Raw genomic sequence first — 16,432 nt, 5'->3', positions numbered from 1 at the left:
TTTAGATTGTTTGAAAGCAAAGTACGTTTGAATGCTTTTGAGCTATATATACTGTTGTTTTAGCACGGTAGTCCGCCAAATGTTTTCTTGAACAGTTAAGAATGGTTGCATTATGTACCAAATTACTAGCACCTTAAAAGTTGAATGAGCTGCGCCATGAGAAAACCAACATAGTGGCTTTGCGACCAGCATGGATCCAGACCAGCCTGCGCATCCGCGTAGTCTGGTCAGGATCTATGCTGTTCACTAACGGTTTCTCTAATTGCAGTAGGCTATGAAAGCAAACAGCATGGATCTTAACCAGACTGCGCGAAGCCACTATGTTGGTTTTCTCATGGCGCGGCTCTAATAGTGTATCTTGATATTATCTCTTAGTATTCCATCACCCCCAACCCCATATTGAGCCCCAACCCCACTCCTTCAATTTTTTTACTCACGCCTTCACCTTAACCCTGTAAACCTGGCACAACACCAAACACATATTATACGCATTGATCACACACTATTCAGAATGTCCTTTTGTTGAAATTGTAAACTAAGTGAACTATCTTCAGTCTGATCTATGGTAATTTGTGTGTGGTTACCGGGATAGGATACTGTAGTAGTAGAAGTTTTATAAAAAGTATTGTGTTCACTTTACATGAGTATGAAACATAAATAGTATTGTTTGATCAGAAGCTGAAAGTGACATTTGCTGAAGGTGACACTGTGTCTGCCTCAGTGATACTGTATATGTCATTTACATAAAAGTCATCATATTAAACAGAATGATCTTGTTGGATTAATAGAAATTTCTATATTTGCATATCCTATTGAAGAATTTTGCATATCACAGAATTTTATAGAATGCATATCTGATATAGAGAAACAGTAGTAGAACACAGGTACTGTTCAATCTTAACCTTCTCTGTGACACGGTTTTTCCTTGATTTCTCATTAAATGTAACAAAACATCATTCATATTATACATCATCCCAAAAGTGATTTAAACCATTACCCTGCTAAATTTCTATAATAAACTTGCCCATCTTTCAATTCGGACAGTACCATTAACTGTTAAAAGGGGTGCTTACCTAAAAGATACTGACTGATTTAAGCGAACAGTGCAGATCTTGATTTGACTGCACGGATGTGCACCATGATCTACACTGGTCGCAATGGCAGAATAAATTGTGTAAGCATGATAAGGGTTAATAGGGTTTTCCCATGGTAAATTTCAGCTATTTTGGACACTATTTTTATGTCAGTTTTGACTTTGTCTGTTGACAGACTGATATAAAACATTAAGGCGGTCATAGTGTAAAAGCAATATGTAAAAAGGAGAGACTTTTTAAATATTTTTCATGGGCTAGAATTTTATGCAGAGAAATATACATGTTTCACAATATTCAATATTATTAAAGATATCTTAAAAGTTCAAAAAATGGGCTTCAGCCAACCTAGGAGTGACTTTAGGATTGTTGTAACTTGTATCTGGATCTTACAAAATAAAGCCACAATTTACAAAAAAACTTGTTATGGATTTTAAGTGTATCAGACAGTAGAATTTTTAAGTTATTCTTTGTTTTAAAAGCATCTCTGATGTTTTAATCCATTTTCAGTGTTTATATGGATTTTTGTGTGTGCAAAATTTATAATTTCAGTGACTAATGTAGCATTTTAAGGCCAATATCTGAAAACGCAAGTTTTAAAAAGTGAGCTTTGAGTGAGAAGCTTTAAGAAAATAAATTTGAGCCGCACCATGAGAAAACCAACATAGTGCGTTTGCGACCAGCATGGATCCAGACCAGCCTGCGCATCCGCCTAGTCTGGTCAGGATCCATGCTGTTCGCTTTCAAAGCCTATTGCAATTAAAGAAACTGTTAGTGAACAGCATGGATCCTGACCAGACTGCACGGAGCCACTATGTTGGTTTTCTCATGGCACGGCTCATTTCTCTATTCATTATTTGCATAAAAAACATGTAGTATTACAAAAAGATTTAAAAGTTGTCCTAACATTGCTTTAACTTTAAACTTTGACTTGTCAATACAAGCTTTTTGTTTTAAGGAAATGACTCAAATATTTCTGACGTCCTGTCTCCTTTTTAAGGTGATGACTTGTATATTTCTAATATCTTTATCTGTCTTCAGGTATCTCTTTTGCATGTCATGCAAAATATCTATATTGAGACTGTCAAGTAAATAAGACCATTGCAATTCAGTATTACTTTCATTTTACAAAAACTACAGGTATTCGGTGTTTGTTTTTCTGCATCAGCCGTAACGAAACAACTGGAAAAAACAAATTCAGTAATGTAGTCAATAGGATATCAATTTTTAGTTTCAAGGAACTAACTTTTATTTGTATGTTGTCAGGGTTACTGTAGAAATATGAGAAATTTATGAGAATTTTCAGTATACTGATTAATCAATGGCTTCTTTTTAAACTTGACAGTTTCAATGTATATGAAGTGATTCTGCAGTATATTTATTGTGTGTTATGATTTGTTGTAGAATTGTACCACCGTCTCTCTACCTCCCTCCCCCGGGCCCAGGAGCCCACGACACATGGGCTCTCGACCTATCAGCTTTGGTCCATCAGACAGCAACCCACGGAGAACGGAATACAAGTACAGTGTATGTATAGTGCATGTTTTGATATTAGCCGTTAGTTGCTGTGGGTAATTCGTACTGTGGTAAGACATGAAAAGTCTCCTTTTGGATACCTTATCCAACAAAACAAGTTTGCAATGGCTATTTTAGAATTACTTTGTCCCATCCATCCCAATACATTTTAGACAATAACTTTGAATCCACAGAAAGGAATTTAATATTGCTTATACAAGATCAGACAGCATCTCTTAAACAATTGATTGAAAGCTAATGAATTTTGGCTTAAATGTTCCTTGGATAATAATTGTTAAAAGGTTTCTGTTTAGCTGCAAAATGGGACCACCAACCACCGGAACTAAATGTATACTTAGAATGATATGTTCTTTACCAGCAGTCTAGCTTTGAAGTAATTTCAGAGAAAACTATAGTTAAATGTTATTTGTTTGACCACTAACAATGTTGTTTATCTTTTGTTGAAACTAGGGTAGGGTGCTATAGGATTCACTTAGTCCCATAGCTCCTGTCAAGTCTTTTCCCATCTCTGCAACATGTACAGGCAGCATTTTGAAACTGTCTTGAAAATAATTTCCTTCAATATTCCTTAAATCTATATCTATTAAAATTTAGTCAATAAATTAATACTTTCTACTATATTTTTACAGTATTCAAACTTTAAATACAATATGAGACAACATAATCAAAAATAGGACTGATATTTGGTAGCCACATTATATACCGAGGGCTTGGTGCAAAACTATTGTAAGTGCATATAAATAAAGAACAAGATACAATAGTTTTGCGCCAAGCCCTCGATACAGTAACTATGGCATTATAAACCTTTAAGGATACTAGTTTACATGATAGTCTTGGAAGTCAATCAAAATTCGATTTCCATGTAAGTTAAATCAGTACAAAATGCTTAATTGTAGATTAAATGTGATGAAAATCAGATGTTTCAGTTCTGGCTAAAATATGATGACAAAGCTAAACCTTTTCCAATTTAGGGCAATTATATTTCTTCATTTTTTTCCCACTATCCTTGCAACGTTTTAAATGCATAGTAAGAATAGCAATTTTACTAGATTTAGCTCATTTTTAGGACCATTATTAGGACATCAAAATTAGTCAAATCAGTGATCATGTCATGGACCAATTATTCATGATTTGCAGACTCTTTTAAATCAGCATGTCACAACTTAGTAAAGAGAGGCAATGCAGATCTGAAGTACCAAAAGCAGTAGGAGAATGGGACCCTGGGAGTGAAAAGCTAAAGTATCAAAAGCAATGGGAGAATGAGTGGAAGTGTGAAGCTAAAGAACCAGAAGCGATCAGAGAGTCTGTGGAAGTGCAAACTGAAGTATCAAAGGCGGCGGAAGAAAGAGTGGGAGTGCAAAGCTGAAGAACCAAAAGCAATGGGAAAATGAATGGAAGTGTAGATCTAAACTACAAAAAGCAATCAGAGAATGAGTGGAAATTCAGATGTAAATTAGTCCAAAAAGCAATCAGAGTAAGAGTGGAAGTGCAAAGCTGAAGAACAAAAAAAAGATGAGAGAAAGAGTGGAATTGCAAAGCTGAAGTACCAAAAGTGATGGGAGAATGTGTGGAAGTGTAAAGCTGAAGAACCAGAAGTGATGGGAGAATGTGTGGTAGTTTAAAGCTGAAGAACCAGAAGTGATTGGAGAATGTGTGGAAGTATAAAGCTGAAGAACCAAAAGCAATTTGAGAATGAGTGGAAGTGCAAAGCTGAAGAACCAAAAGTGGTGGGAAAATGAATGGAAGTGCAAAGCTGAAGAACCAAAAGCAATGGGAGAATGAGTGGAAGTGCAAAGCTGAAGAACTAGAAGTGATGCGAGAATGAGTGGAAGTGCAAAGCTGTAGAACCAAAAGCAATGGGAGGATGAGTGTAAGTGCAAAGCTGAAGAACCAAAAGCGATGAGAGAACGAGTGTAAGTGCAAAGCTGAAGAACAAAAGCGATGGGTGAACGAGTGGAAGTGCAAAAGCGATGGGAGAACGAGTGTAAGTGCAAAGCTGAAGAACCAAAAGCGATGGGAGAAGGAGTGGAAGTGCAAAGCTGAAGAACCAAAAGCGATAGGGGGAATGAGTGTAAGTGTAAAGCTGAAGAACACAAGCGATGGGAGAAGGAGTGTAAGTGCAAAGCTGAAGAACCTAAAGCAATGGGAGAACGAGTGTAAGTGCAAAGCTGAAGAACTACAAGTGATGGGAGAAGGAGTGGAAGTGCAAAGCTGAAGAACCAAAAGCGATGGGAGAATGAGTGTAAGTGCAAAGCTGAAGAACCAAAAGCGATGGGAGAAGGAGTGGAAGTGCAAAGCTGAAGAACCAGAAGCGACGGGAGAACGAGTGTAAGTGCAAAGCTGAAGAACCAAAGGCGATGGGAGAAGGAGTGTAAGTGCAAAGCTGAAAAACCAGAAGTGATCAGAGAATCAGTGGAAGTGAAAAGCTGAAGAACCAAAAGCAATGGGAGAAGGAGTGGAAGTGCAAAGCTGAAGAACCAGATGTGATCAGAGAATGAGTGGAAGTGCAAAGCTGAAGAACCAAAAGCCATGGGAGAAGTGGAAGTGTAAAGCTGAAGAACCAAAATCGATGAGAGAATGAGTTGAAGTGCAATGCTGAAGAAACAGAAGTGATACGACAATGAGGGAAGTGCAGAGCTGCAGTACCAAAAGCAATTGGAGAATGAATTAAAAAAGAGTGTAGATCTGAAGTACTAAAAGCAATCATAGAATGACTGGAAGTGCAAAGCTGAAGAACTAGAAGTGATTGGAGAATGAGTCGAGGTGCAAAGCTGAAGAACCAAAAGCAATGGGAAATTGAGTGGAATTGCAAAGCTGAAGAACCAGAAGTGATTGGAAAATGAGTGGGAAGTTCAAACCTGAAATGGGAGATTTAGTGAAGAACCAAAAGTGATGGGAGAATGAACACAATCATAACATCAGCTTCATTAATCACTGATTTATCTCCTCTTCCACTATGAAAGCAGAGAGTGATTTTGCTGTTACTCAGTCTTTGCTTTTGTGTTATAAAGCACGCATATAAAATGGCTTTTTTAGCTCACCTGAGCAATGCTCAGGTGAGTTTTTCTGATCGCTCGATGTCCGGCGTCTGTCGTCCGTCGTCTGTCGTCTGTCGTCTGTCGTCTGTCGTCTGTCAACATTTAGCTTGTGTATGCGATAGAGGCTGTATTTTTCAATTAATCTTCATGAATATTGGTCAGAATGATAACCTTGATGAAATCTAGGCCGAGTTCGAAAATGGGTCATCTCGGGTCAAAAACTAGGTCACTAGGTCAAATCAAAGAAAAACCTTGTGTATGCGATAGAGGCTGTATTTTTCATTTAATCTTCATGAATATTGGTCAGAATGATAACTTTGATGAAATCTAGGCCGAGTTCGAAAATGGGTCATCTCGGGTCAAAAACTAGGTCACTAGGTCAAATCAAAGAAAAACCTTGTGTATGCGATAGAGGCGGTATTTTTCAATTAATCTTCATGAATATTGGTCAGAATGATAACCTTGATGAAATCTAAGCCGAGTTTGAAAATGGGTCATCTCGGGTCAAAAACTAGGTCACTAGGTCAAATCAAAGAAAAACCATGTGTATGCGATAGAGGCTGTATTTTTCAATTCTTCTTCATGAATATTGATCAGAATGATAACCTTGATGAAATCTAGGCTGAGTTCGAAAATGGGTCATCTGGGGTCAAAAACTAGGTCACTAGGTCAAATCAAAGAAAAACCTTGTGTATGCGATAGAGGCTGTATTTTTCAATTGATCTTCATGAATTTTGGTCAGAATGATTGCCTTGATGAAGTCTAGGCCGAGTTCGAAAATGGTTCATCTCGGGTCAAAAACTAGGTCACTAGGTCAAATCAAAGAAAAACCTTGTGTATGCGATAGAGGCTGTATTTTTCAATTGATCTTCATGAATTTTGGTCAGAATGATTTCCTTGATGAAATCTAGGCCGAGTTTGAAAATGGGTCATCTCGGGTCAAAAACTAGGTCACTAGGTCAAATCAAAGAAAAACCTTGTGTATGCGATAGAGGCGGTATTTTTCAATTGATCTTCATGAATTTTGGTCAGAATGATTACCTTGATGAAACCTAGGCCGAGTTCGAAAATGGGTCATCTGGGGTCAAAAACTAGGTCACTAGGTCATATCACGTAAAAACATTGTGTATGCGATAGAGGCTGTATTTTTCAATTGATCTTCATGAATTTTGGTCAGAATGATTACCTTGATGAAATTAAGAAAAAGTTCGAAAATGGGTCATCTGGGTTCAAAAACTAGGTCACTAGGTCAAATCAAAGAAAAACCTTGTGTATGCAATAGAGGCTGTATTTTTCAACTGATCTTCATGAAATTTAGCCAGAATGATTACCTTGATAAAATCTAGGACGAGTTCAAAAATGGGTCATCTGGGGTCAAAAACTAGGTCACTAAGTCAAATCGAAGAAAAACATTGTGTATGCAATAGAGGATGTATTTTTCAATTGATCTTCATGAAATTTGGTCAGAGTGATTGCCTTGATGAAATCTAGGTCGATTTTGAATATGGGTTATCTGAGGTCAAAAACTAGGTCACTAGGTCAAATTAAAGAAAAATCTTGTGTATGCGATAGAGACTGTTTTTTTCAATTGATTTTTATGAAATTTGGTCAGGTTGATTGCCTTAATGAAATCTAGGTCGAATTTGAATATGGGTCATCTGAGGTCAAAAACTAGGTCACTTGGTCAAATCAAAGAAAAAACTTCTGTATGTGATAGAGGCTGTATTTTTCAGTTGATCTTCATGAATTTTGGCCAGAATGATTGCCTTGATAAAATCTAGGTCGAGTTTGAACATGGGTCATCTAGGGTCAAAAACTAGGTCATATCTAAGAAAATGCTTGTTTTATCGCAAGAGACCAATTTTTTGGTCCAATCTTAATGAAAATTGGTCAGAATATTTGTTTCCATGAAATCACTAGGTCAAACATGTTTTACACTGTTATGGAGTGTTTCTTAGGTGAGCGACCTAGGGCCATCTTGGCCCTCTTGTTTATGTCTCTTGGACTACCCATGATGTTCATACAGAGTGGTTTTTGAGATGTGTAAATGAGATTTTTATGTCACAGCAAGCTAAAAGCTTTCCAATTTCAGGCCTTTATTCACCAGTATTCACACTGTGATCAAATGCTGTGTTCTAAACAAACACAACTGGTGATTCTCTACATAAATTGTAAATTTGCTGAAATAAGACAATTTATCTTGTAATTGAAAATGGAAACAGTTTTGTTATTGTGGCAGTTTGTCAGTCTAGTAATGTATCACAAAGGCTGAATGATTGCAGATAGAACAGGTTTGAGCAGATACAATACTCAGTGGAATATATATATTTGTAATTTGTATATAAGCATCATATTGAATTGTCTGTAAATTGTATAGAAATGCTGAGTAACTGTTGTTTCATCTATAGATCAAGGGTTGAACAGAAAACTGCTGTAACTCACATTGACTAAAGAAGGAGTTATTGCAGTTGTGCGTTCAGTCCTGGATATTAAGTCTCTACGGAATTTTCTTTAGTTTCGAAAGTTATTCTCTCTAAGAAATGACTAGGGCTAGGTTTCATTTACTTTGAAGGATTAAATAAATCTCCAGCCAATAAAATTACATTTTGGGTGGAAAGAATTGTAACTGATATCTCAATAAATTGAGATTATTTTCCAAATACGTAAATGAAGTTTGTTTTCTGCTAGATGAATGAAGATTTCTTATGTCTGCTAAGTCTCATTATGTAACCATGATTCACAACATGTCATGACTATGGTAATAACATATTCAGTCTAGTCAAAATATATATTAGTAAATTGGTGTTGATTTCAATATTTTAGACCAGCTTAGATAGATATATAAGTTGAAAGTCCGAAATTCTGTGATATGGTGTATTGATATGAGCCATGCCATGAGAAAACCAACATAGTGGGTTTGCGACCAGCATGGATCCAGAACAGCCTGCGCATCCGCGCAGTCTGGTCAGGATCCATGCTGTTCGCTTTCAAAGTCTATTGGGATTTGAGTACCTGTTAGCGAACAGCATGGATCCTGACCAGACTGCGTGGATGCGCAGGCTGGTCTGGATCCATGCTGGTCGCAAACCCACTAAGTTGGTTTTCTCATGGCGCGGCTCATATGTTCTTGATGATAATTGAGTGAAGATGATAGGTCTAAGGCTATTCATCCAGTATGGTAGCATATCTCTGCCACAAGATTGTGATATTATTCTAACCTTTTTAAGAATAGGAAATGTTTGCATTATTCTGAAGAAATAATACATAATGAGTATCAGAATAATAATGCATTTAGTTATCGCAATTATATTTCCAGGAAGCTTTTGACCACCTTATCAAGATAACCTATTTAAATATCGCATTAGCTATCTAGCTATCTCATGGCAGAAATATGCCACCATAAACCACCTCTTATTTATTTGGGGAACATGTCAGATAAGTAGTTCCAGAGAACTGGTTCTTGTAAGGAATCCAGTTAGAGAACACTGGTAAGACTTAGACCTTCGTGCATGTTGTATGTAAATAAAGTAATGTTGAAAAATGGTTACAATCCAGATGTAAGACACGCAAGAACAACCTCTATATGACCTTACCTTTTTTGGTGTGACTTTTAAATAGTGTCAATCTCTATGTTTTAAGGATTATAACTTCTTTCTCATTTCTAAACTTATTTTGTTCTACTTTACAATTTGCTGATATGATTTCAGACATTATTAGTACCAGGGCAACCTATTCTTGAGGGACGTAACAGCCGATCTAAGTCATGGAGTGGTCGACCAATCTGGCTGGAGAGAGAATTTGCCAGTCGTATCAAAGTGCCCCATACGTTTATTGTTCACAACTATACACGTCCCACTGTCTGTATGTGGTGTAGAAAACTACTTAAGGGATTGTTCAGGCAAGGAGTACAGTGTAAAGGTGAGTAATGTTGCCGAGATAATTTCACATTTTTCTTACAAAGAGAGGTTTCTAGTGCTAGTGTTATACTCTACTGTTCGTACAGCATTTTAAAATTATAGTCAGAACTCATAACTTTAGTTAGTAATAATACCACCGTGTTGAAGACTCTAGAAGCAAAAGTTGTGCCCTCGGTATACAGTGATATACTTCTGAAACAACGATTTAAGAGAAAATTACTGCTTGATATGTTTATTCTAACTCAATGTCAAGGATTATAGTCTACATCCATGACAACAACCAGCAAATGAGCCATACCATGAGAAAACCAACATAGTGCATTTGCGACCAGCTTGGATCCAGGCCAGCCTGCACATCTGCATAGTCTGGTCAGGATCCATGCTGTTCGCTTTCAAAGCCTGTTGCAATTAGAGAAACTGTAAGCAAACAGTATGGATCCTGACCAGACTGCGTGGATGCACAGGCTGGTCTGGATTCATGCTGGTCACAAATGCGTTATGTTGGTTTTCTCATGGTACGGCTCATATATTTTCTGGTTTGTATGTTCTTATTTTCCAGTGCACTGCTTTGATGACGTTTGACACTATAACATAATAGTTGTGACCTGAAAACAGTGATTTTGTTGCATAATAGCATGAACAGTTTCAGTCTTCATTATTAAGTAGAAAAACAAAGAGGGACATGTTAGACTACTGTAAAAGCACATATTTTCGCTAGGTCAAAATTCCGCAGATCTGAAATTTTGAGTATGTTTACAAGGTTTAATATTTGCGAAATTGTAAAAATGGTATCCTACTAGAATTTGAATTATACTTATGGTGAATATTTACACAAGGATTTATTTTTGCAAGATATTGGGCCTTGCAAATATATCGAAAGTTAAAGTGTCACGAAAATTTCTGCTTTTACAGTATTAATCATTTAGTGTCTAATAGCTACCCAACTTATCACATTCTGTGATGTTGATAAAAACTGACATGCTTTAACCTTTAGCCTGTTGGCAGCAAGTGATTCTGCCTTTGCAACCAGTGCAGACCAAGATCAGCTTGCACGTCTGTGCTGCCTGATCTTGGTCATGTGTTGAGTCCAAATCACATTCTGATGTGTAAAAACTTTCAGCTTGTAACCCTTTAACCTTTGGAAGTGATTTGCCTTTGCAAATGCAGACCAAGATCACTTCAGTCTGTGTGCGATTTCATGTGTCGCATTCGAGTAATTCAGGTAACACCTTGAAAATAAAATTGTCCAATTTCACTATCCATTTAGCAGTGGCAGAAGAATTTAGCCGATATTATTTTTACTTAAAATATGTATTTGTTAAATATGTGTCAGGTGAGCGAGGTAGAGAAATAGAAATGTTTTTGAGATAATTGTATCACAAACTTAAAATATTTCAGATTGTAAATTTAACTGTCACAAGAAATGTGCCCCACAAGTGCCCAAGGAATGTGCTGGAGACCTCCCAAGTGGTGAAGGTATGTACAAATTGTATATAAATTCATGGCTTAATTGCCATTGATTGATATAATTAGTATTTTAGACCCCAAACGTAACTGAACCATTCATCAGTTCATGTGTCGGTCCATCTGTCTGTCTGTCTATCTGTCTGAAGCATAATGTAAGAACTTAGCATGGGAAATGGAAATAAGGACAAATGCAGTCTGCAGAAGCCAAGTTTAGCCTCAGTATTTTTTGTGGGGTGTGTGAGGCGGGGGTCCCCTTTCCCTTGTCTGTCCATATCATTGGTAATTATAGAAGATAATTAAACTTAAGTAAGGTAAGGAAATAATTAGAAGTGCAGTGCACAAGAACCATAACTCTAGCACAAATACATTTTGAATTATGTAACTAAATTTTTTACTTTCCTTATAAAAAAAATTATGGGTTAAGGCATTGGTCTTTAGTAATAGCTTTTGAATGAATTAATGAAATTTGAAGTGTAGCAGATATAGCTGTTTAAAGCCTGGCATCAATTTTATTTTATTTACTTTTGTAGCTGACTTGAGCACAAAGTGCTCGGGACTAGCTGTTGTGGTCACTGACCCTGTTGTCTGCTTGCCATTTTCTTCAGAAAAGATCTGCTCTGAAAACATTTGGTGGAAGTTGATGAAACTTGGCCAGCATGTTCCTTGGATTGTCCTGTACTAAAGTTGTTAAAAAAAGAAATCTCTTACAATTAAAACATGGTTGCCACGGCAATGGAAAGAAAAACTTAAAAGAAAATTCCCCAAAACCTCAAGGCCCAGAGTTGAGATATCTGGCATATAGCAATATGTCGTTGTCATCTACTAAGCTGCTTCAAATTATGCTCCTGGGTTCAAAATTAGCCCACACTGGTATTCACTTGGAATAACTTTAAAAATTGTCCTGTCTTAAACTTAAATTTGACCCCCAAACAAGGGTCAAAATTGGCCTCACCCTAGGGTTCAGTTGTTTTATATAGACTTATATAGGAGAAACTTTATAAAATCTTCTTGTATATTACCTTAGCAGTGGAGCAATGGTATTTTGCTTAAAGCAATGTGTAATGGGCATCATTCTGTCAAATATGTTCAAATCATGCCTCTGGTGTTAAAATTGGCTCAACCCTGCAGTCTCCTATTTATGAAAAAAACACTTGCTGTCTAACAGTCTTGTTTGAACCTACTAGACCCAGAGCTTAAACATTGTCTCATGGTCCTCTACTTATTGCATTCAAATCATGCCTCTGGGGTCAAAATTGGCCTTTCCCAAAGGGTCACATGTTTGTGCCCCCTCTACCAAAGACCTTCAGACCATTTTTGCACGCCTGCCCAGGGCTTGGCTATTTTTAGCCATATGGCTTCTGAAACTACTGGCCAGAATTCAAAATAAGTTCACTACTACTACTATTACTACTATGTAATAAAGTTGCTGTGTATGATGTATAAGTTTTATTTAGGTCAGTGCAAAACACTTAATACAGAATATAGAGATCAGTGTGGTCACCGACTTCCTAATTTATAGCTCTTCTAAGTTTAAATCAGTTTACTGTAGCTGCTGCTGATTGAGATGTCTGAATGAAAGCTGAAATCCATCTAGGGATGGTCCCCATTATCGCCTTATTTCCTAATACGTGAACATCCTTAAAGTATTTCTAGATTTAGACGTCTTAATGGACTTTTAAGCCTTAAATTGTCATGTCCACAACAGATCTGCAATAGTTAAGTTATGAAATCCCCAAATATCTGGAAGTTACAGAAAAACTGTTTAAGACGTAAAAGTTCCTAATGGTACCATGTTTTGAGTGTGTTGTCTGCCTGTCTGTCACAAAGCTTGTCCACACTCTAAGTCGAAGATTTTTCATCCGATCTTCATCAAACTTGAACAAAATGTGTTTGACCATAAGACCTTGGCCAAGTTCGATAACTAGCCAAATCGGCCAAGACACTTAGGAATTATGGCCGTTGAACATAATTACCAACCACTACCGGCGCAGCATTGTAGACTGGTTACTCCATTCCATTACTGCTGAACAGCATTGTAGACCAGTTACCACTACCGACACAGCATTGTAGACCGGTTACTCCAACATGTGAATACCAATAGGCCACAAACAGTATACAAAGACAGACTTACTATTCAGATGATTAGGCAGTTGTGGGAGATAGGCGCTTTTCTCAAAAGCACCTCTAGTTTAGCTCTTCATTTTCTCTATGTTATTATTGGTCACTTTATGCAGTAAATGGATAATTTCTTTGGCCTATATGTAGAGTGTTACCTTAATCTTTACTTGATAAACTGTAATAAGTTATTGTTCACATACATTAGATTTAGATATTTAAAGACATTGCGAAAAGACTTGTATTGTGTTCTGTAACAACATATTTCTTGATGTAGTTGTAAAGTTTTAAGTTGTTCACTGATTTGTTGTGTTTCAGTGAACTTTGAACAGAGTGATGCATCCGAGATTGAGAGCAATAATGGAACAGAAGTCTCAGAGATACCAGAGGATGATATGCTTCTTGAGAATGATAACGATAATGATGATAGTGACAGAAAACCACCACTTAGGTACGTTCTATATTGTACTTGTAAGAACACCATTTAGGTACGTTTTATATTGTACCACCACCACTTGGGTATGTTCTTCTTGTACTTATACAACCACTTAGGTACGTCCTATATTGTACTTGTAAGAACACCATTTAGGTATGTTCTGTTTTGTACTTGTACCACCACTTAGGTACGTTCTATACTGTACTTGTAAGCCCGCCCGCTTAGCTCAATAGGGAGAGCGCAGATCTACTGATCTTTGGGTCATGAGTTCGAGCCATGGGTGAGGCGTATGTTCTCTGTGACGATTTGATAAAAGACATTGTGTCTGAAATCATTCGTCCTCCACCTCTGATTCATGTGGGGAAGTTGGCAGTTACTTGCGGAGAACAGGTTTGTACTGGTACAGAAGCCAGGAACACTGGTTAGGTTAACTGCCCTCCGTTACATAACTGAAATACTGCTGAAAAATGGCGTTAAAACCCAAAACAAACTACTATTATACCTGTAAGAACACCACTTTTGTATGTTTTATATTGTACCACCACCACTTAGGGAGGTTCTTCTTGTACTTTTAAAACCACTGCTTAACCCTTAGCCTACTGGACAAGATTGGTTCTGCCTTTGCGACCAGTGTAAATCATGATCAGCCTGCACATCCATGCAGTCTGATCATGATCTGCACTGTTTGCTATTCAAAGATGGACAAGTTCATTATAGAAATTTAGCATGGTAAGAGTTAAGTAGGTTCTGTATTGTACCTGTAAAACCACTAGTTCTGTATTGAACTTCCACTGAGATAGGTTTTATATTGTACTTGTAAAACCATCACTTATGTAGGTTCTACTTCTTATGCCCCTACATTTATGTGGAGGGGCACATAGCATTGCTGCTGTCGGTACATACATCTGTCTGTACGTCCCAAAATTATTACATGTCAGACTCCTACACTATGAGTCTGATTTGCTTCAAACTTTCACAAATGAAAAAGCTTGATGTGCAGATGACTATAAGGGAGGGAACTTTTGCTGTGACTATTTCTACCGCAGTTATGGCCCTTTGATAGTTTTGCTGTATAGAAAATATAGACAACTCTTGTGTGTCCAACTCCTACCACACTATTAGTCTGATTTGCTTTAAACTTTCACAGATGAAATAACTTGATATGCTGATGACCATTAAGGAAGGAATTTTTGCTGTGACTAATTTTACCACAGCTGTGACCCTTTGATAGTTTTGCTATAATAATACAATATAGGGAAAAACCTTGTGTGTCCAACTCCTCAAACACTATTGAAAGGATATACTTGAAAGTTTCACAGATGAAGGACTTTGATGTGAAGATGACCATAAATAATGGACCTTTTTCTGTGGCTATTTTTCTAGAATTATCGCCCTTTCTTAATTTCACAAAATAGGCCATTTTGAAGAAATTTGGTGTGTTCAACTCTTCATACACTTTTTGAAAAAAAAAATGGATTCAAAATTGCTCAGATGCACAACCTTACATGAATACAATTTGCTTCTAACTTTTAGTCACACATCCTTTATATGAAGATGGTCTATACTAAAAACCTTGATATTTAGAAGATGGTAGTTCTACATTGTACAATGTACTTGTAAAACCACCATTTAGATAGGTTCTGTATAGGGAGGTTCTATATAGGAAGACTCTATTGTACTTGTAAAACAATGGCTTAGGCAGGATCAATATTGTATTTGCAAAACCACCGCTAAGGTAGGTTCAGTATTGTAGAATCTACTTGTAAAACCACCACTTGGGTAGATTCAGTATTGTAGAATCAACTTGTAAAACCACCACTTGGGTAGGTTCAATATTGTAGAATCTACTTGTAAAACTGCCACTTGGGTAGATTCAATATTGTAGAATCTACTTGTAAAACCACCACTTGGGTAGATTCAATATTGTAGAATCTACTTGTAAAACCACCACTTGGGTAGGTTCTATATTGTAGAATCTACTTGTAAAACCACCACTTGGGTAGATTCAGTATTGTAGAATCTACTTGTAAAACCACCACTTGGGTAGGTTCAGTATTGTAGAATCTACTTGTAAAACCACCACTTGGGTAGGTTCAATATTGTAGAATCTACTTGTAAAACCACCACTTGGGTAGATTCATTTAATATTGTAGAATCTACTTGTAAAACCACCACTTGGGTAGGTTCAATATTGTAGAATCTACTTGTAAAACCACCACTTGGGTAGATTCAATATTGTAGAATCTACTTGTATAACCACCACTTGGGTAGGTTCTATATTGTAGAATCTACTTGTATAACCACTGCCTATATAGGTTCAATGTAGGTAGGTTCTTAATTGTAAAATCACCACTTACACTGGTTTACACATTTGAGCCGCACCAACATAGTGCATTTGCGACCAGCATGGATTCAGACCAGTCTGCACATCTGCGCAGCCTGGTCAGGATCCATGCTGTTCACTAACGGCTTCTCTAATTGCAATAGGCTTTGAAAGCGAACATCATGGATCCTGACCAGACTGCGCGGATGTGCAGCCTGGTGTGGATCCATGCTGATGGCAAAGGCACTAAGTTGGTTTTCTCATGGTGCAGCTCATTTTTATATTGTAAAACCACAATTTAGTGTAAAAGCTTTACTTAGGTATGTTCAGAAAACCTGATACATTCTAACTAAATATTGCTACCCACTATTAAGGTACATATTAAAGTGAACCTGAAAAACCAAATCTCAGGTACCGTCTGAATTAATTTACTTTGCAGTTAGGTTGGGAAGTGAACTTGTTATACAACATAGGCATAGAGCAATGTCGGCAGTTATCGACACCTTAAG

The 16,432-nt window shown here is 37.1% G+C and overlaps 1 protein-coding gene across 2 annotated transcripts in view; it reads left to right on the top strand.

Moving 5' to 3' along the window:
- The window catches only part of LOC123543672 (serine/threonine-protein kinase D1-like), an 87,565-nt gene that overhangs the window by 32,734 nt on the left and 38,399 nt on the right, over positions 1–16,432 (top strand). For both annotated transcript variants that reach the window (XM_045329747.2, XM_045329741.2), the window contains exons 5-8: positions 2,496–2,618; positions 9,373–9,583; positions 10,981–11,058; positions 13,483–13,615. In XM_045329747.2, coding sequence (XP_045185682.1) covers positions 2,496–2,618; positions 9,373–9,583; positions 10,981–11,058; positions 13,483–13,615 — 545 coding nt within the window. The remainder of the gene's footprint in view (positions 1–2,495; positions 2,619–9,372; positions 9,584–10,980; positions 11,059–13,482; positions 13,616–16,432) is intronic.

Source organism: Mercenaria mercenaria, chromosome 1 (assembly GCF_021730395.1).
Source record: "Mercenaria mercenaria strain notata chromosome 1, MADL_Memer_1, whole genome shotgun sequence".
NCBI classification, from domain to species: Eukaryota; Metazoa; Mollusca; class Bivalvia; order Venerida; family Veneridae; genus Mercenaria; species Mercenaria mercenaria.
Note: the sequence above shows the minus strand (reverse complement) of the source record. Positions and strands in the feature narration are given on the sequence as shown.